A 19481-nucleotide genomic window follows, 5' to 3' on the forward strand; every position below is an offset into this window, starting at 1 on the left:
GGAATTGGGAGTTATGGGGTGAGTATCATGCTGGTATTTATACTACTATTTCTCTATTGTGGTATATGCGGGGGGATGTATGGTGCGGCGTCTAGTCGGTTTAGAGTAGGTCTATGCTGCTCTAGGAGGGATCGCTGGATGCTGAATGGTGTGATCTCTGGTACTATACTAGTAGTAGTGTGCTACTGGTGCTTACTGCTTCTTGCTTAGAAATGCTACTAGTTAAGTAGTGCTTAGAAATACACTTGGCTATTTCTTGATTTCTGAGGATGTAGCGGCATTCACCTCCGATAGTGGCTTATGAGGCAGTGGAAAAGGCAGTCCTGAACATAACATAGCGGAGTAACTATACATTTAGTATATACAATCAAGACAAAAAGATAACCGTCATCTATTTACTATCACCGGATATTGGCAGAAGCAGGAGCATATCAAGTTAAACTATAGACAGAACCACATATTTACGAACTGCCAGGGCCTCCCAACAGCGCAAAGCGGCGCACGATACTAGGACCAATCTCATCGTACTCTGCCTTGGTGTGGCAGTAACTGCGGAACTCCGGCGTCTGTCCCAGCAAGCTACCTCCGAACCACGGTCCATGGCGCTGTCTCTTGTGTGTCACAACCGCCACGTCCAGTCCACCACTTCTGGCACCTCCGCTGCGCGCCTCCGACGCCCGAATGCGTGCATCCACCAGATGACGGATGTCACGCTGAAGACGCCGCCCAAAGTCCTTGTACAGCGTAGATCCACCAGACAACACAATGTTCTTGTACAGACCCCTTCTCACATCGATGGGGGACGACTGGATCACGCCGTCGACGACGTTAGGCAGGGGGGTCAAAAAGTCCGACGAATAGATCTCGGGGTTGAAGAAGATCTCCGGCGCCAGGAAACGTTCGTAGCCCACATCGATGCTCACGGTCCGGCCGTTGGGCGAAGTCACAGTGTGCTTAAGCAGGCGGTCCGGCTCACGGTCGTAGCGGGCGAATTCCTTGACGATGTCGGGGCACACGTAGCAGTACTCCTCCTTGACCTTCTCAGCCGTCTTCAAGCTGCTGTCCGGCTCACCGCGGTCACGGAGCAGGCTCTGGACAAAGTAGGTGATATCGCGACCGGCAATGGGTATACTCTTGATAGATGATCCGATAACGTAGCCTTCGGCGACGGGAATAACGTGTGTAACACCGTCACCGGAGTCGATGACGGTTCCGGTGAGAGAGCGGTCGGTCACCTTCGAGGAGGTCCACGAGGCAGCAAGGGCCAAGACAGCCTGGACGGCGATGTAGAGACCGGCACAGTTGAAAGACTCGAACATGATCTCGGCGGTGTTCTCACGGTTCTCGGGGGGGTTCAAGGGCTATGCACACAATATGCGGTCAGCATCGCATCCGCCGAAGGGCAATTGGAGGCGTCGGAGGTCTTACCGGCTCGGTGAGGAGGAAGTAGTGGTCCTCCGGCTCGACGCGCAAGTACTTGAAGATGGAATTCGACCAGAACCGCTCCATGTGGTCCCAGTTCTCGATTTGACCATGGCGAATGGGGTAGTTGATAGCATAACCGGGCCCGTTGGCCGCTGCCAGAGCTTCATCGCCAATGAAGAAGTCCAAGTCCTCTGTACCACGCTTCGCGGATAGATGGGAGCCTGCCCCACCACCGGTAGCTAGGAAGGAGGGTTTGTTCGCAACAGGAGGTCTACCGGCAGCGGAGGAGCCAGCGCCTCCGGCACCAGCTTTAGTCGCAATGGCGGTGGGAAAGACGAAAGAGGGCGAGTCGTTACCGGCGAAACCTGGAGACTTGTCAGCCTGGAGCTTGCCGGCGGAGCTCCACGTGGACGCTATCAGGAGTCCTACCAAGCTTGGAATAACCGGTACCGCTGAGCAGAGAGAAGAAGCGGGTTAGTGACTGCGCAAGTAGAGTGTGATGGGGATGGTGAAGGGCATACTTGTCCATGACAACGGCCGGAGTCTGGGAAGCCATGATTGATGATGTGGAGTGGAGTACACGCACACTCCCCCTGATCAGTGGTCGGACTAAGATGGAGATGGAAGAGGTGAATTTAGACGATTGAATGGGATTGCAGGAATGAGAGCGCAATCATCCAGAAACTCCGCCAGGAAGGACGGGCGAGAATTATGACGAGAAGGGGATTGGAGGGGAAGAGGAGGGGGGTAAAGGGACGGAGATGGAGATGAAGGCGGGCAGTCAGTTCAAGGATGGATGGAATGCCTGGATGCCCTGCCTGGATACTGCGGCTGCCCCATACTTTACGGGTAACGACGTCACGTTTGGTATGGTACACCCACTGCATCCACAATACACTGCAGATGTTATTACCTTCAATTCCACATGTAGATAGATAGAATCTCACTCCTTTTGGTGATAACCTTAACCAGCAATGCATAGTCAGGGACTATCCTGGTTCTGTAGTGTACCTCTCATGTGACTAATTCCCATTGGGAGGTGAATCAGTTCTGTTCTCAAAGTTGAAATGTAGACTCCATCTTCATGATAATTCGTGGAACAAGTAAATCCTCCTCAGGAAACCACCTCCAATGCAGTTACTGAGGAAGGAACTTGATCCAATGATCCCATCTACATGTTTGGGCTTCACCATTCCCCTTCTTCTATACAATTGATACCTACCATATCCTTAAACACCTCTAAACACTTCGACTACCTCAATTCTTATCTTCTTCTCCTACCTTCCTATCTCCCTCCCTCCCGCTCCGCATCCTAGGTGATCATTTTTACTATATCAAACCTATCCTTAACGGTTATACTCACCGTTTCACCTCTGCGTTCACTACAATTACGCCGCTCGAAATCAGAAAATCACCAATCGCCCCGGCAGCCAGCTAGTATCAAGAGACCCGCGTCTTCCTCTGAACAATCAATATTTTCTTTTGTGTGTTGACGAGTTCGTTTCTTCCTCTCTTCATCGCCTCTTACTGCTCGCTTCTACCATCTTCGTCCCAGTGTTGATACCAAACCCACCCCTGCAAGTCTACGTGTATCAAAACCACGGAGGGAACCTCAACAAGTGAGTTGCCGGGGCCTCCCGCCCTGAAGCACTCACAGCCTCCGAGACTGCGTCGTCTTCTCCAGTGCTTCTCCAGGTTGCACCTCTCAGTTCGCCTGAGAGCCCAGCAACTGGATTCTACAATGAGTCGCTCAAAAGGAGGCGGAGATATCTCTGCCATCTTCGTTCATGCGGGAGCCGGCTTTCATGCCCCGCACAACGAGAAAGCGCATCTAGAGACCTGTGAGAAGTGAGTTCTGCACGCCCAACCCACGCCTTCGCAGGTCAAGTCTGAACCGAGCTAACAAGGAGCAGAGCGGCGAGAGTAGCAATGTCGTTACTGAAGAACGGTGGATCAGCCGTCGACGCTGTTGAGATGGCCATCATGGTGCTGGAGGATAGTGAGATGACCAACGCTGGCTATGGTAGCAACCTCAATCTTGAAGGCACTGTCGAGTGTGATGCTACTGTTGTCAATCATCTGGGACGTAGTGGTGCTGTGGGTGCTGTCGGTCGTGAGTATTCCATGTCTTTTCCAAATTGATCTGTACGGTCAACTATTCAGTGCTAACGACCTGGTGTAGAGGTCAAGAATCCCATCTCCCTTGCACGGGTCATCCTTGACGCTTCCTCAAAGCCGCTCTCGCTGGCCCGAGTACCTCCAAACTTCCTAGTGGGACAGGGTGCTACGGATTTTGCGTACGAACACGGGCTGGTGGTGCTACCCCCTGATGGCCTAGTAGCTCCGTCGGCTCGAGAAAGGTGGACTCATTGGAGACGTGATCTGGAAAACGCTACTCTCCGGGAGAGGAAGCAGTCTGGAGAACATACTCGCCTGAGCTCGCACTTTCGCCGACCTCCCACCGCCAGTCCAGCCCAGCTGCTCTCTGCGGCTTCGAGCCCAGGACCAGCCGAGGCGACTGGTGGAAGCATTCAAAGTACCAAGAGCTCACCAACTGCAGACCCACGTCGTATCATGCCGCCGGCAGGTTCGGAGCTAGCACCCTTTGTTGCCCCCAGGGTCAAGGATGGCAAGCAAACCGATGGTGCGCGGTCCGTTGCTGTTGGGAACATGTCTACGAGTCACGATAACTTGTCTATTGCCGAAGCTCCCCATGGCGTCGACGCAATGGACGTTGATCGAGTCAATGATACCGTCGGCGCCATAGCTATAGACAGTAAAGGAAACATTGCAGCAGGCTCTTCTTCCGGAGGCATTGGAATGAAGCATCGCGGGCGAATCGGCCCTGCCGCACTTGTTGGTATCGGGACTGCGGTAATCCCCGTGGATCCTAATGATCCAGAGGCAACCTGCATTGCGACTGTTACTTCGGGGACTGGTGAGCACATTGCAACGACCATGGCCGCCAGTACCTGCGCGTCACGCATCTACTATAGCCATCGAAAGCGCGAAGACGGCGGATTCGAAGAGGTCACCGAAGATGAGGCCATGAGAGCGGTTATTTCCAACGATTTCATGGGTACTACGCGCCACCTACATTCGAAGCTTACAAGCTAACAGGTGATTAGGACATCCGGGCGTCAAGAACAGTATCTGTAATGGGGCTATTGGCATCCTTTCGGTCAAGAAGACGGTCGACGGAGCGTTCCTCCACTTCGCCCACAATACCGACTCTTTTGTAAGAAGCCCCGCCTCATAGAGGTTTATGCTAACTAGGTCAGGCCCTCGCGTCAATGAGTAGCGTGGATAAGAAACCCGTGTGTGTCATGTCTCGCAATGGCGGGGGCGGCAGAATTGCCCAGGGTGGCCGCGCCTGCAGAGCCAAAAGGTATTTGATAAAAGCTAATATACAGATCAAGCTAAGCTGACAAGATCAGACCCAGGGTCCCTAAACCAGCGAAATAGAGTCTATTCTGCGTCTTCTGTACTATGTGCATCTGGCATCTGTGAGCATTCCAGCGCTTGTTTCCGGGTCGATGACGTTCGCCGACAGAATGATCGAGTGCAGTGCCGGCCACGCCCCGTCCGTTTGGTTGTCAAGTGTCAGCGTACATCCAGATTGAAGCGATGCCGCACGGGTTCTGGGTATGGATGCAGGGGCGAGTAACTATTTGCTAATTCGAGCCGACGATACCTAAAGAACAGTATCCATTGGCAGCTCTCGTCCAGCCCATCCATCCCGTAGCCAGTACGTAGACAACTTCCTCTTCACGTAAGACGCCCACAAAGACCCTCACGGCCCCGGCGTCGGCGTAGGCGTCGGTGTCCCCGCCGCAGACACTCCGTTCCCCTTGACCTTCTTCTTCTTCTTCTTTCTAGCCACCACCGCCGGCTTCGCCCCATAATCACTAACATCCAACCGACTCCCACAAGTCAAACAAACCCCATCCCCCAGCGGCTCACAAAAAATACTCAAACAAATGGAACACACAAACCCCACATCCACGACCCGTCTATGACAAAAACACGCGGCCCTAAAATCGACATCCACCCTCGTCGGCAGCACCAAATGCCGTCTACTCCTCTGATCCGGCAAAAACGCCATCATCAAGTACTGCAATAACCCCTTCGGCTCATCCAACGCCATATACACCCCCTTGGTCGCATCCGACGCCTGCTGCAGGAACACCGCGTCGCCTGATACCTTGCATACATCAATCGGGATATGGAGTCTTTGGCATGCGAATATGGCGTTCATGATTGGGATGTATTGATGCGCTGAGCCGGTGGAGCTGGATACGGAGAGGATCAGGATGCGCGATTGCAGGGTGGATTCCGCAGTTCCTTTTGTATTTGATGAGGATGTGGATGTGGTAGAGGATGGGTCGTTGGGGTTGGAGGTGTCGATGTCGCCTCCGTGCGCTTCATTCCATGCTAATGTGCGTCGGTTGATGTGGCTTAGTGCGAGGGTTAATGCGCCGGCCATCATGGTGGAGGTGGTGGATTGGAGGGTTGAGGGGGTGGTTTGGGTCATTAGGTTGTGTAGGTGGCTGGAGACTTGTTCTTCGACAATGCGGAAGGGTCGGTATTTGTTTATGTTGGTTGTTGTTGTTGTGTTGGAGGGGGGTTGTGGTTGTTGGGTGGGCATGGGGATGTCGCCGTCGGGGTCGAGGTGGTTGTTGTTGTTGTTGTTGGGGAATTTTTCGACTGGGTATAGCCATGTTGCTTGGGAGGTGTGGGAGGATACTACGGCCACTTCGTTGGCGTAGTTGCTTGCTAGGTGGGCGTTGATGAAGACGAGGATGTTGGCGATGGCGGTGGAGAGGGGGAGGGTTGGGGATAGGAGCGCCCAGGCGTGGGGATTTGTGTCGAGGATGATGGTTAGGAGGGAGGGGGGTCGATCTGTTATTTTGTATATTGTTGTTAGTGTGGGGAGATGATATCTTGGGATTGGAGATCGGCGGAGTGGGATGGGATGATGATGGATGGCGGTGGTGGACGTACCGTGGGCGCTAGTTTCGTAGTGTTCTGTTGCGTCGATGGTGTTCATCTTGTATATATATGTATGTGTTTCGTGTGGGAGATTGAAGTGCGGAAGGTCGGGTTTGAAGCTGTTGGTTGGTATCTAAGCTGTATACATTGTCGTGTGGAGGTGAGCTCGGAGGTGTATGCGGTGCGGAGTTGGTTCGAAGCTTCGATTCTGCGTGGCGGTTGTGTGGTTGCGGGTATAAGTCCAGAGGGAGTTTTCTGGGCAAGCTGCCTATTTGGATATGTGAAGAAGCTGCGATCGATGGCCGGTGAGGTGGAAATGACCGATCAAGAAGTTTTTGTAGAAGAGATGCGATTACTTCGGACGCCGCACGGAGCTGGAAGATCTCCGGCGCACGTGATCTATACTGCGGAATGTACCGATACAATGAGCCTACATTTTCAGGCATATGTGAAAGTAACCAACAAACTAATAACAATATGCATTCAACTATGTCATCCAAAATCTAACAAATGGTAAATCACGCTCTATTTATCGAGGGTTAGATGTGATGGCCTCCGGCCTCACATGTAGATGGTCATCTTTCTGCTCCGTTTGGTTCAACACAGGGATATTGAGTGACTCCTTGAGAGAACCAGACGTCGCTCTGGTCAAAGGGCTAGGCTGCGGCGAGACGCCCGGCGTGTCACCCTTGCCCTCGTGCTCTGTGAGGCCCTTACGAATAGCGAGAACCGAGTCCACAATGACAGCGTCGATTCCCTCCGCCACTTGGAGCTGCGCAAGCAGTTAGTGAGTGGATGACACAACTGGTAGGAGCTACATACCTTGACGCTCTCTGGGTCGTTATTAATGGCGCCGTACGACACACAAACCAGACCAGACTCCTTCACCACCCGGACCAAACGCGGGCAAAGCACTAGCGCTTCGGCCTGCGAGACAACGCCCAGCAGGTTCCAGCGGGACGCGAATCGAATCGCTTCCTGCAAGCTGCTAGCACGGATGTCACCAACAGGCGAAGCACCAGAGTCCGTCAAGAAGAGCACCGGAATAGACGGCTGCTTGAACGAGAGCAGCAGGCAGATATCCGGGTTGAAGCTGGAGAATATCATGTTCCGGCCTTGACCCATGTCGTAGACCTTGGTGAGAACTGTGTCCACAAAGGAGTTCAGCTCCACCGCATACGTATCCATCTCTTCTTCCTCGCTCTCATGGAGCATAGGATATTCTGGCGATCTAGGTCAGATCGTCGTGTAACTGTTCTTTCATGGGAAGAGGTACTCACTGAGTTCGATATTAAATCCCACCGACTTGGGCAGCTTCTGGAACAACTCGGCCAATGTGGCAAATGGGGCCTGAATGTGGTTGCCGCGACTGTTTCCCTTGAATCCCTTCTTCTTGAAATCACGAGTATGCTTGATCTTCTCGTTGAGTTCGGTAGGGTCATACTCGGAACCGCCTACAGACATAGACCGCTGGCGGAAAGCAGCGGTCATCCCCTCTCCGATGCCGTCCATACCCGGTAACGGGGATCCCGGCCTGCGAGCTGGACCCTTGTCGCCCAACTGGAGGAACTGCTCCAGGGTAAGGGTGTGGACCGGCGCGTCGATACCCGTCTCGCTGACGAGGAAGTCATGGTAGATGACAGGAACATGATCCTTTGTGAGCTGCACATCAAACTCCACGTAGGACGCGCCCAAGTTCGCGGCAGCGATGAAAGACTGGACGGTATTCTCGCCCAGCTGCAGCGATTTTCGACTGGCCATGTTCTTGCCCAGACCGCGATGTCCGATCACCATCGTTGAGCTCATACTCCTCCAATAGGTCTGCTCTCCCGTAACCGTCATGTTGGGATGCTTGAAAGGCGTAATGATGAGAAAGTTGAAGGTCACCGAGCCAATGACCTCGAGGGTGTTGGCAGCCACAATAGGAACTGTGGAGTCGCCCTTGAGGTTGATACGGTTCGATCCCACCGATTGTTTGATACTAGAAAGCAGGGCAACACCACGCCCGACCACCTTGTCTTTCGAGCCAGCGTACGTAGGAATCAGATCAAATAGGAGCCTGACCTTCGTAGCGTCGGCGGCGTGGAAGACAATGGGTTCGGTGGAGATATTGTCATGCACAGGGAGATCGATCACCTCCGGCTCTCCATGAGCCCCGCTAGCAGAGACCACCAAAGACAGAGCAGTGTCAAGTTGGGTGGAATGCGCATTCTCCATCGGGATCCGGTCAAGGTTAACTGCTGCCGTATGCGCCCGCATGTCCATCGTTCCCAGGCTCACCAAAATCATGGATTCATCGGTGAGATACCTGTGCCCAAAGGTCTTGATAGGCTCTGCATTCCGTAGAGAGGTCGGGGCAGGAGTACCGTTCGATCTTCTCTCAGCAAGCGACGACAGGGGAGGAGAGGGCGGATCAGAGGCCACAGGAGGCACAGGGATCACAGGCTCCGATTCACTGATAGTCGGCGCGGGGGTGACCTTGGCAAGACACCGCGCGATGTCAAGGTGACCTCTCAGAGACGCATGCTCCTTCGCGGTCCAGCCAGAGGAGTCGCATCTCTCCAGATTGGCACCGGCCTGGATGAGCAGCTCCACTACACTCAGCGCGCCATCAACACAAGCAATAAACAAAGGAGTCCAGGAGTATGTGTTTTCCGCAAGCTCTGTATCTGCCTTTTGTTCGCCGTTGCCCTCCAGCAGGATCTTGGCGCATTTATCATGGCCGAAGCGGGCTGCAACATGCAACGCAGTTTCGCCTTGTTCGTCCTGATAGTTAATATCCACGCCGGCCTCAACCAACAGCTTGACAATGTCCACAAAGTTGGCTTTGGTGGCCAAAGCAAGCACTGCACTAGACCGCGAGACTTGCTTACGGATCTTCGCCTTGTCCTTGTTGGCACCATGCCAATTCTCTGCCTCGAGAAGAGCACGGGTCGTCAACGGGTGGCCCCCAACAACACTCAGATGCAACGGAGCCCAGCCATCGTTGTCTTGCCAGCGCGGACTATCAATGCCCTCGGTCACATCAAACAGGTCCCACGCCTGCAAATGCTCGATGATGACTTCGCAAACAACCTTGAATCCATACTGCGCCGCGTAGTGTAGCGGCGTGCGTCCCGCAATGTCCTTGGCGATGAGCGCACCTCGTTGGTTGGGCTGGAGCTGGTCCAAGAGATGCTGCAGAACCGACACAGAGGGATCGGACCGATCCAAATGACTAGGCTGGCCCGCCTCCATGATGACTGGGCGAGGGGGCTGCAGGGTCGGCAGGGCAGCGGGGGTGATGTAATTGGACGTTTCCAGAGGGAAGTCCAGCACCATGGACGCAGACTGCTCTGAGTCCGTGGTAGACTGCGCCCGGCCAATCGATATCACCAAGCGATGTATACAATTGCGCCTATTGATATCATCCTCTTCGTCCAGAGAGTCCATGCGACCCAGAAGGACCGAGATGCAGCGGGTGGAACGGTAGTTGATGGACCGCTGAAGGAGGCTGCTAAGGACCTTAGGGTATACATCTTCTCCCGACTCCTCTGCCGCCGCTTTGAGAGTTTCAAGTAACTCCAGCAGCACATGAGTATCATCCTTGCGCAGCGCCTCATCGACGGTCTGAAGCATGCTCGCAGGCAAGTTCAGGTTGGGGCGTGCAGGGCCGTTCTTCAATGACAAGGAGGAGCGTATGGAGCTCGCATCGTCGTCGATCTTCTGCTCGCCCAGGACAGACAAGCGGTCATTGATCTTCCTCAACGCGTCAGTGACCCGGGTATTCGAAGCGAACGGCGCCGGGTCGACCTTGGTCTGCAGATACTTCTGCTGCGCTTGAGCGCCAACCTTCTTGTCGAGCTTCTTGGTGATTTTGACGAATCCTTGACGGTTGAGCTCGCCGTACCACTGCAGTTTACGCATCTGGCTACGCAGTTCCAGCAAAGCCGCCAGAAGGTCTTCGACATCCTGGGAATCCAATCGCTGACCACCATCCAAGGACTGCCCGTATCTGTCCTCCAGCAATTTTAGACGGCGGGAGAAATCGGCGTACTTTTTGTTGTAGAAGTGATCGACATCCTCGAGATTTCGATCGAGGGAGTAGAAGAAACCTATGCGACAGAGTTAGCTAAGATCGCATTATGGTGAGTGACGCAATTATCCGAAGAGCGACTCACCAGCAAGGTCCGCCTCCTGGCCAGCCTTCACTTTTTCCGCCGCAGCCTTGATGAGCTTCTTCAGGGCCTTGTACTTGATGTAATCATCGCCCCACTCGGGGACCACTTTGTGGGATAATTGGCGTCCGAACTTCATTTTCGAAGAAATGTGTATGCAGGTTGTTTCGAGCGGTTTGTGAGAGAGAAGCCAATGAGAAAGGACACTGAGGGGGAAAAAGTATATAAATCTGGGATCTAAGACACCAGGGCTTTCTTTGGTTCAGTGAGATTCAAGAGAACAGACTTTAACCCACGAACCCAACGGTGTAAATGCCACGTAGATCAAATATTATTCGACGGGCAAATGCGAGAAAGACAAAAGGAAAAGGACAGGTGAAGCTTGAAAGAGAAGAGCGCCATGTGTCAGTCTTATTGCGGAGACATGGAGAATGGTAGAAGAGACAGTTGAAAATAATGGGAGGTGAAAACCTGAGGAATTAGGCAGCTTCAAGAACAACCCGTCTTTCGGAGAAGAAGATGTTGAAGAAGAGAAAAAAGAGGAGGAAGATGGAACAAGGCGAAGGAATTAGTGTGGTTAAGAGGGAAGGATGAAAGAAAGCGCAGTTCATATACTACTACAACTTGATTGATCGTCAAGTAGTAGTTAAGGCGAATCCCGATAAAGGGGAGACCAACCGACGGAACCTATCAGCACGTGCCCAAAGGGAGGGTTTTTGTAGCTTCGAGAAGTTCCAGCAAGGTCCAGCAATTGCAGCTGCACCCCAGCTAAAGTAAGCAGGTAAGCAAGCAGGAAGAGAGAGGGAGAAGAGGGGCGAGCAAAGGGCCGAGGCCAAATAGTCTTTAAGTCTAAGGCGGTGCTAGCGAAATTCGCTAGTTAGACATGGTCTCCATCGTGACTAACAAAGTAACAAAAGATACTTCGAATACAAACTCCACTTGGCGACGTAAGAGGCAGTCCAGGCGACTCACCTCGACTTATCCAGATCGTTGGCCATTAATCGCCGGACGCTGGATCTGCTGCCCGGCGGACGCTCTCTGATTTGCCCGCGGCGCAGCGCGGATGAGCGGTTCGAACCACCGGATGAAGCAAAATGCAAAATTTCGAGTTTGCAAGGCACGGGATAATTGCCAATAATCTGAGAGCTCAAATGGCGGTAAATGAATGGACGATGATAATGATGCTTGCTGAGGCTGATGGTAATTATTTTTCTTGGGATGAAACCACCCAGTAGAGGAAAGCTGATCCCTTTCACTGCACGAGTAAGGAGCAAAAGTAGATCATCACTATTGTTGCAGAGATTCTTCTTTCATCTCCATCCAACTTGAAACTTGTTACTTGTCAGTAGTGATAGACACTAACTTCTGTAACAATCCCGTCAGAGTTGAGTTAGTATGAGTCTGGAACCCCCATCCAGCACCAGAATCCCCACCCTATATATAGCCGGACGACCCGCCACCCACTCCTAGGGCATGAAAAGGATCCAATCATGTCACTATCGTGAGATATTAATCGGCCACTGGAAGGAAGGGGAGAGGGTGCTCATGATCATCATCTCCTCTCCATCTCCTCCTTTCCCAACACCGCTTTCTCTTGGGCGCAGGATGATGGGTGGGCTGGAAGGGAGGGGAATGGGAAAATCACATCAGGGGGAGCCACTTTGTGTGGGGGAAACTTCAGGCTTGCGGAAGGGTGGAAACTTGGCCTGCATGGAATGGATGGAAGAAGTGGGAATTCAACCATGATGCACGTCACATGCTCTCCTCCTCTAGTTGTCGGTGAGGTTTCGTTTCTTTGAAACTCCGAAAAAAGAAAAATAAAAAGATCTGGCTGGTTGTGGTTCCTGACTCTGGTTTCTCCTTCCTCCGATATTCCATATCGTGATCACTCGTCGGAGGGTTTTAGTCTTTGGAGGGGAATGCTACTGATTGCTCAGGTTTCGTCTTAATAAATCATATTATTAGGTTACTACAAAGTACCTATCAACTGGGTGGGGAGCAGACCATGTACTACGTACTAGTCCATCAACCATCTGCTTCCGACACCCTCCCCCTCCGATGTAGTATCTATCACTTCATGTTGATCACTGCCCTCATCCACTCAGCTCCCTTTTTCTAACGATCGACCAGCGGGAAAGCTTATCATCTGTCACTTTCCTTTCCCCTCCCCTCCATAACGGATAGTACCCTGCTCGTTGTGTAAACTAGTAAGGACAGTACTACTCAATACTACTAGACTGGGGGTTAGCATCAGCCAAACTTACAAAAGTCATGGACCTTCGCGAGCTAGTATATATATGATTCTGTAGCTTGTGAATAGTGTACCGACGTTTCTCGGTTATCAGCGGCATCCCAACGACTCTGTAGTACGAGGCCGCAATAAAGTATCCATTCCAGAACTGTGGAATATTCATCTAGGAAGATAGACCTGAATTCCTACTGCAACATAATAAGCATCTACACGGGACACAAATGCTATGGTGAGCCCCGCTCCAAGTGGCGTGTTCTGGTGTCGAGGCCAGTGCGACACCATCCCAACATCCATCGATTCCTATCAGGGCTGACTGCAGAGACAAGGATCCGGACGCTTCCGAACGGGACACTCTGGTTCCGACGGGGTCCTCCAAAAAAAACCGCGCATTGCATCGTGAGTATCATTCAGCTAGAACGAGTAGATAGTTACTTGGGTAAATCAGACACGGCAACGATCCTGTCGACCGGGTCTATCGCGCTGTCAGAAAAGGGAATCCCACTTGATAATCCCTCATATCGCATGAAATTCTTGTCGACACTGACCCGGACACCATTCCCACGCTCAGAAACAACCCAGATTTATAGACAAATTGACATCGGTCACAAAACGTGACGTGAGAAGGAAGAACACAACACCGGGCAAGTAAACTACCAACGCCATAGGGAAATCTTCATAAAAACAACATTGAATGTGAGAGAACACCAATAAAACCAGAGACCCAGCCCATGAACTTGCAAAATCGACATGACCGCTATCACAATCAAATCCAAATCACCCAAAAGGAACAAGAAAAATGTATTAACCGCCGGAAGATACCCCAGCAAAGCACGCCGCTCGGTTGTCGGCTATCTATTCGACCAATGGCTTCAAGGCTTCGACCCCGACTTGAAGTACCGCGGGGTTCTTCGTCTTCTTCAGCACACTGCTCAGTATATTAACTCCTCCGTTTGCCTTGATGGCTTCCTTGGCCCGCCGGCCAATATCCCCCGTGGCGAGGCAGGTCATGTTCCGCACACAGGCTACACCGCGGTGCACTAAACCCTCATCTTCTTCCTGGCACATGGCCAACAGTAACGGGACACCCCGAGGCCGTTCCAGGATACCAGCAATGGCTGCTTCGAATTCGGTCAGCATCGCAAGAGCTCCACCAGCAGCGCTCCGGGTTGCCATATCGTCCGTGTCGGTGAGAGCCAACAGCACATGCAGCCGTTGCGCAGCGCGCTTCGACCCATCGGCATATTTGACGATACCGGACTCGCAAGTCATCAAATTGCAGATCAGTTCGCAGGCAGCTCGCTGAACCATAGGACTACTGGAGAGCAAGAGGTCCTCTACTACGGGCCAGGCTTGACGGACGATAGCTTCAGGAGCAGTCTCATCCGGGTGAGAGGCCAGGTTCGTTAGAGCAAGTAGACTCTCAAAGACCGGTAAAAGATTCCGCGGTTGTTCCGCCGTCATGCTAGTCGTCTCCGGGCTTACCAGAAGCGCGGTCAGAGGCCGGATAGCGGATGTGATCTGGGGGAAGCCAGAAGACGGGAACACGTGGACCGGGTTGACGGAAATTAGAATTCGTGCAAGTGCTTGCGACGCATTCTGTACCGCTTCGGTGGCGTTTGTCCCCGGGGCCCCCTGCTTTGCGGCTGCCATAACGAGCAAGAATTTGACAGCACCTTGCTGTGCCAAGGTTCCCCGAGACTTTCGGTCCCATGACAGGGCAAGGACGATCTTGCCCATGAGACCTTGCACCGAGGAGAGATTCGTCTTGCCGCAATCTACCAGTAGAGGCATGACACCAGCCTTGATAAGCGCATTGCAACGTGCGATGACATGTTGCTCGTCATCAAGGGGGTCTGGCTTGGCTCGGGCTCCGCTAGGAGAGGCCTCGGCATAAGACTTGAGTTGGGACATTTTCTTCTGCTCTTCTGTCAAAGTGGGTGGGAACTGTGTGAGGTTCACAATGATCATGAGACCACCGTACAGCACTGACGAATCGGCGCAGTTTTCGCGCAGAATCTTGACGAGATCCTGTAGGAATGCCACATCTGTAGCGAGCTGTTCCTTGACAGTGGACTTTACTGATGCGTAGGCCAAGCCCTCGATCACGTTGGACAGGTTCTCAGTCTTACGCTTCGACATCAAGTCCTTGAAGCGATCGACGAGCTCGGTGACCCGGCTGTTTTCTTCCTCTACTTTGCCGTTGGAGTCGGAAGAACCAACTTGGGCAGCAGTACGGACCTTGGCCAGAATGACTGCGGCCATCTCGGAGCTCTCGTCGCAGCCATTGGTGAGAAGATGGGAAAGCCAGGTCGAAAGATGCTTTGAAATGGCTTCCCGACAGGCCTTGTTCATGCACGCAGCATTCAACAATTCCAGAAAATGGGGCTCAACCTTGCGGCTCTTCGCGTCTCGGGAGGTCAAAGGCGCCAAAGCGGCCAAGTAGCTCTCCGACAGGAAGAGGTTGGCCGCGACTTCTGGTATCACGGGGAAGACTGCAGCCGTGGCCGAGAATGCCTCGATGAGATCATCGCTGCGACCCTTGACGACCTTGGCAGTTACGAGCCGAGAGAACCTCTCTTCGCCAACTTGCTTGGATATTTCGAGGTACTTGACGGTTGCTAGGGTCGCCTGACTTCTCCACTCGAGGGGAAGCCGGCTGTCCAGAGAGGACAGGATCACGTCCAGTCCTTCATCGTCAACCAATTCTTGCAGCTTCGCCGCATCGACGGCAAGCAAACGTGCAATTCCTTTGAGAGAGCGACCGTCCATGTCGTGGCCCGACTCCATGAGCTTGGCAATGAAAAGCAAGAAAAGCTCGCGCTCACAGTGTAGACGAGCATCTTCGGACGGCCATACAGTGGGGTCCAAGACAACGGTGTCGAGGCATACGGCAGCCCCGTCGCCTCTTTCATAGATCTCATCGAAGAACGTGGTCACCGACACCTGGAGCTGCTCTGAGAAGTAGCGTCGCACGCTGGTGTTCTGGCGAACCAGTCCCGAGATAATGTCATCCTGCAGCGACGACAAGGCATGGGGCCTTTGCGCCAGCAGGAGCTTGACACATTCCAATGCAACCTCCTCGGGAGGCTTGAGTCCGTCGGTACGGAGATAGAGAGCGGCGTCTTTGCCCGCGGGCTCGTCCTTGCCACCGGTATAGCGTCGACAGAGGTCTAGCAGGTGATGGCCATTTTCCTCTTCCTGCTGAATCTTAACAAAAGCTTCCTTGACTGCCGGATGCTCTGGAGCCAAGGAGAGGGCTTCTCGGAGGTTTCGTGAGGCGGCCTGCAATGACATCACGAGCGAGTGGTTAGTCACATGGCACGAAGATACCTATGCTGGCGACGGATGATAACCATCCAGCGGGGTCTGATAAAGAAAAAAAAGAGAGCAGAGCAGACATACCTCACGATGCCCAGCATCAATTAACTCAACAGCCTCCCGTGTCAAATGTACAGCGCGTTCCTCGCTCGTAGAGTGAACCATTTCAGGCCGGGTACAACAAGCCGACAATTGTAGGGTGGGATACAAAGAGTGATGTTGATTCCGGTTTGGGGAGGAAATAAAGAAATCGGCGGGAGGAGGGACTGATAAGAAGAAACCGGTCGGAAGCGCGACGGAGGGAATCCGAAGACAAGTCAAATAGGTCGCCGGGGGAGTGGAGATTGAAGTAGTCGTAGTCAGAGAGAAAGAGGTAAAGTAGGTAGGTAAATAGGAAAAGAGCTGCGTCAACCCACGACCTCCGAAGCGATGGTCGAGCAACAGGACACACAGGCAATCATGGAGGGAAAAGGACGAGTAAAAGAAGTGCGTTGCGGTCGCAGAGACAGGGTGATGCTGACAGGCTGCAGGATGATGAATGAGAAGAAAGGTGTGGGAGGGAGAGGCTGTGTGGTGGGTGTGGTGTCTTCTTTTTTTTTTTTCCACTTGCTTTCCCTTTTTTTTTTTTTACTTCCCTTTTTTTTTCGCCTCTGGGCGTGGATGGAGGCAAGTAAGTTAAGTTACTTTTTTGGACTGAGCGTGTATGGGGGAAACGGAGGGGGAGGATTGGCGGGATGTGGGTTTGGAGCATGAATGGCTGATACCGTAAGGTAAGGTGTGACAGACCCTCGGAGCTCCGAACGCCCAGACAAACCGGGGGAAGACGAACGCAAACCGTTTCATTACGGGGGTCTCCAGCAGGGACTCTATTTCCACCCCCGGCGGAGTCTCTCCCAAGCAATCATCCATGGGAATTTCATGGAGGGTAATCTACTTAGTACCGGTCTGCAGCTTGCTCCCAGACGGGCCCCTTCCGCCCGACTGTCGGAGGTCTCCCCCCCCTTGGTTCGGCCGCCCTTCGGCGTGCGCTTAACTCCGGACTATTTCTGAAGAATATTATGGAGATTTGGAAGAGGGGCGACTTTATCATGTTCCTCTGAATCATCAATATCAAGTAACAGGATCAGCATCACATCAGCATCATCATCAGCAAGCTTATCCTCCTCCAGCTGCTCATCGCACCCCCATTAATATAAAATCCGGCCAAAGAGAACGCCGGGGAGAGGACAGCTAGAACTATAATTGTTCCCCGTGACAGGAAGCCGAAGGAGTAATAGGTCTATCCCAGACGGTGTGGATTCCCCGGGTGGCTGGAAGTTTGGGTGGATGTACATACTACTCAATAGGCATTTAGTGTGGGAGGCACCAGCGCCCTCCCAAGATAAGATGAATGGCTAAGAATAACTAAACCGGACACTACGGCCAACTTCCCACCACGCTTGGGAGTCGGGCCTTCTAACCGATACACACTAGAAGATACTAGTAGCAACCAGATCAGAGTTACAGACTTTACAGGAAGCTACGGAGAACGGTGGACTAACTACCTATCACACCCACTCACTCACTCACTCACTGTATACCTTCCCCTCCCCTCCCTCTCAACGCTTGGATAACAATGACGCCTTCACCGGCCTAGATTGGAACTGAAAGAGAGAGAATGTCTAGCCCAGCCCAGTCCAGCCCCATCTCATCATCACTCACTGCAAATAGACAGTAATGATAAGCCCACGCAGCTTCATTCACATCAATCGAATCGGAATGATTCTTTCCTCATGCCGATAACACCAACCACAGGGGTCCGTTGCATCACGTTGCCCTGCCCGCCCTGCCCGCCCTGCCGCGCCGAGCAGAGCACATCCCCCAACAGTACGGAGTAGTAGATACCTTATTCCCAGACGGACATACCCCCCTTTCCGTTCCAAGAAGGATTAAACACAATTTAGCCTGGAAAGAAGAAGGAAGGAAGGAAGGAAGGAAGGAAGGAAGGAAGGAGAGAAATGATCCGCAAAACCCCCAACTGTCTGTCCCATTCCGCCCCAAGAAGTTCTTGGTCCGAATAGTCCTGTCGCACTAGTGGTCGTCTGGTTGGCTTGGCTACATGTTCCGATCTACATCTGGGCTTTCCTCCTTCAACTGCATGTACTGCGCCTTCCCCCCCCGGCAGTAGATGGGTAGATAGATAGATAGATAGATAGATAGAATCTGTCTACTGCGAAGTACTAGTTCGTGTAACTGTATGTATGTATGGTCCAGCCAGCCAAGCCAAGCCAAGACTATCTACTCGACTACTACTCTTAACTACTAAGGTAGTAGGGACATGGATACCTACAGCTAGTAGGTAACTATCTATGTGAATATAAGGAAAAGTAAGAAGAAGAAGAAGAATGCACAGCCAATACGTTATCTGCTGGGGATAAACATACTGTATTCAGCCCCCTTCTGTATTCTTAAGCAGGGCAATGGGACCAAGTACCTAGATACTAAATAGATACGGGATCTACTACTCCGTACTTGCGTACTGCGTACTACAGTATACATAACGCATACTTTATGCACAAGCGTAACCAAGCCAAGTAAACTAAAGTCATGCAAGATTAGGGGAAAAAAGTTCGGTTCCATCATTCTTCTCAACATTTTCCAAATGAGACGAAGCCACGTCCTACTAACGAGTACCCATCCGGGGGGAGAAGACGCACAGATACATTAGTGCACCTTTCTTCCTCTCCATAAGTACTATGCTCGATCGGGGAGGAACCAATGGTAGCCTTTTCATCTGCAGTGAGGCAGACGGTGGGTTTTGGGCCCTTGTCAATCAATTTCAATGGATGGGTGGTTTGGTCCTCCAATATTTGTACAAACAAACACGAACAAAACAAATAGGATTGTTGGGGGAGGACAAGATATGATAGTAGGTTCGGATTTAGGTTTGGGTTTCTTACTTTCTTTTTGGAAGGTTTTCTTTTTGATCTGAACTACTAAGCAAGATTAACTATCACGTCAGATGGGATTAGTTAGTTAGTTATTTAGTTAGTAGCTAGTTGCTTATTATGTAGTTGCTTAAAATCCGTGCAAGTCCAGCCAGCCAGGCTACGATGCAACTTTACCTAGTCTTGACCGAAGCGGACGGCTGAAGATCGGCTGCAGCTGAGCTGACTTCTTACAAGGCCTTCTTCGGCGATCATCAATCCTTCTCGATCGGAATAATTCATACTTAGTAGGGTACTCGGTATGCTGACTACTCTTCATCATATGTAAATTTTGGGAAAAGAAAAATGTCCATCATCACATCTTAGTCAGATTCGTCTGCTTCTGCAGCCTTCCCTTCTTTTTCTTCTACA

The 19481-nt window shown here is 52.1% G+C and overlaps 7 protein-coding genes across 7 annotated transcripts; 2 read left to right on the forward strand and 5 right to left on the reverse strand.

Moving 5' to 3' along the window:
- Nucleotides 1–343: 343 nt before the first annotated feature.
- Nucleotides 344–2077, reverse strand: BO83DRAFT_378127 (actin-related protein 3). The gene is made up of 4 exons (XM_025531172.1): nucleotides 1947–2077; nucleotides 1855–1877; nucleotides 1429–1790; nucleotides 344–1361 (listed from the first exon to the last, which is right to left on the reverse strand). The coding sequence occupies exons 1-4, from the start codon at nucleotides 1979–1981 to the stop codon at nucleotides 462–464; spliced, it is 1320 nt and encodes a 439-aa protein (XP_025388483.1). The 5' UTR covers nucleotides 1982–2077; the 3' UTR covers nucleotides 344–461.
- A 1089-nt stretch (nucleotides 2078–3166) lies between these two features.
- BO83DRAFT_311721 (threonine aspartase 1) lies at nucleotides 3167–4890 on the forward strand (the record flags this gene model as incomplete). Its single annotated transcript, XM_025527489.1, has 6 exons — nucleotides 3167–3273; nucleotides 3339–3538; nucleotides 3608–4504; nucleotides 4554–4663; nucleotides 4707–4813; nucleotides 4863–4890. 6 exons carry the CDS (start codon nucleotides 3167–3169, stop codon nucleotides 4888–4890), a joined length of 1449 nt encoding a protein of 482 aa, XP_025388484.1.
- BO83DRAFT_337112 (TFIIH/NER complex subunit TFB4) lies at nucleotides 4877–6738 on the reverse strand. Its single transcript, XM_025528469.1, has 2 exons — nucleotides 6430–6738; nucleotides 4877–6327 (listed from the first exon to the last, which is right to left on the reverse strand). The coding sequence occupies exons 1-2, from the start codon at nucleotides 6473–6475 to the stop codon at nucleotides 5219–5221; spliced, it is 1155 nt and encodes a 384-aa protein (XP_025388485.1). The 5' UTR covers nucleotides 6476–6738; the 3' UTR covers nucleotides 4877–5218.
- A 208-nt stretch (nucleotides 6739–6946) lies between these two features.
- Nucleotides 6947–10713, reverse strand: BO83DRAFT_426690 (glycerophosphocholine phosphodiesterase; the record flags this gene model as incomplete). Its single annotated transcript, XM_025535298.1, has 4 exons — nucleotides 6947–7189; nucleotides 7240–7640; nucleotides 7698–10511; nucleotides 10578–10713. 4 exons carry the CDS (start codon nucleotides 10711–10713, stop codon nucleotides 6947–6949), a joined length of 3594 nt encoding a protein of 1197 aa, XP_025388486.1.
- Nucleotides 10714–11981: 1268 nt separating this feature from the next.
- Nucleotides 11982–12394, reverse strand: BO83DRAFT_378131 (uncharacterized protein). The gene has a single exon (XM_025531173.1). The coding sequence runs from the start codon at nucleotides 12316–12318 to the stop codon at nucleotides 12127–12129; it is 192 nt and encodes a 63-aa protein (XP_025388487.1). The 5' UTR covers nucleotides 12319–12394; the 3' UTR covers nucleotides 11982–12126.
- Nucleotides 12395–13214: 820 nt separating this feature from the next.
- BO83DRAFT_378134 (UNC45-central domain-containing protein) lies at nucleotides 13215–16690 on the reverse strand. The gene is made up of 2 exons (XM_025531174.1): nucleotides 16228–16690; nucleotides 13215–16107 (listed from the first exon to the last, which is right to left on the reverse strand). Exons 1-2 carry the CDS (start codon nucleotides 16306–16308, stop codon nucleotides 13678–13680), a joined length of 2511 nt encoding a protein of 836 aa, XP_025388488.1. The 5' UTR covers nucleotides 16309–16690; the 3' UTR covers nucleotides 13215–13677.
- Nucleotides 16347–16987, forward strand: BO83DRAFT_24356 (uncharacterized protein). Its single transcript, XM_025526988.1, has one exon. The coding sequence runs from the start codon at nucleotides 16573–16575 to the stop codon at nucleotides 16894–16896; it is 324 nt and encodes a 107-aa protein (XP_025388489.1). The 5' UTR covers nucleotides 16347–16572; the 3' UTR covers nucleotides 16897–16987.
- Nucleotides 16988–19481: the final 2494 nt, after the last annotated feature.

The sequence above is a fragment of the Aspergillus eucalypticola genome (assembly GCF_003184535.1).
Source record: "Aspergillus eucalypticola CBS 122712 chromosome Unknown BO83scaffold_11, whole genome shotgun sequence".
Classification (NCBI taxonomy): Eukaryota; Fungi; Ascomycota; class Eurotiomycetes; order Eurotiales; family Aspergillaceae; genus Aspergillus; species Aspergillus eucalypticola.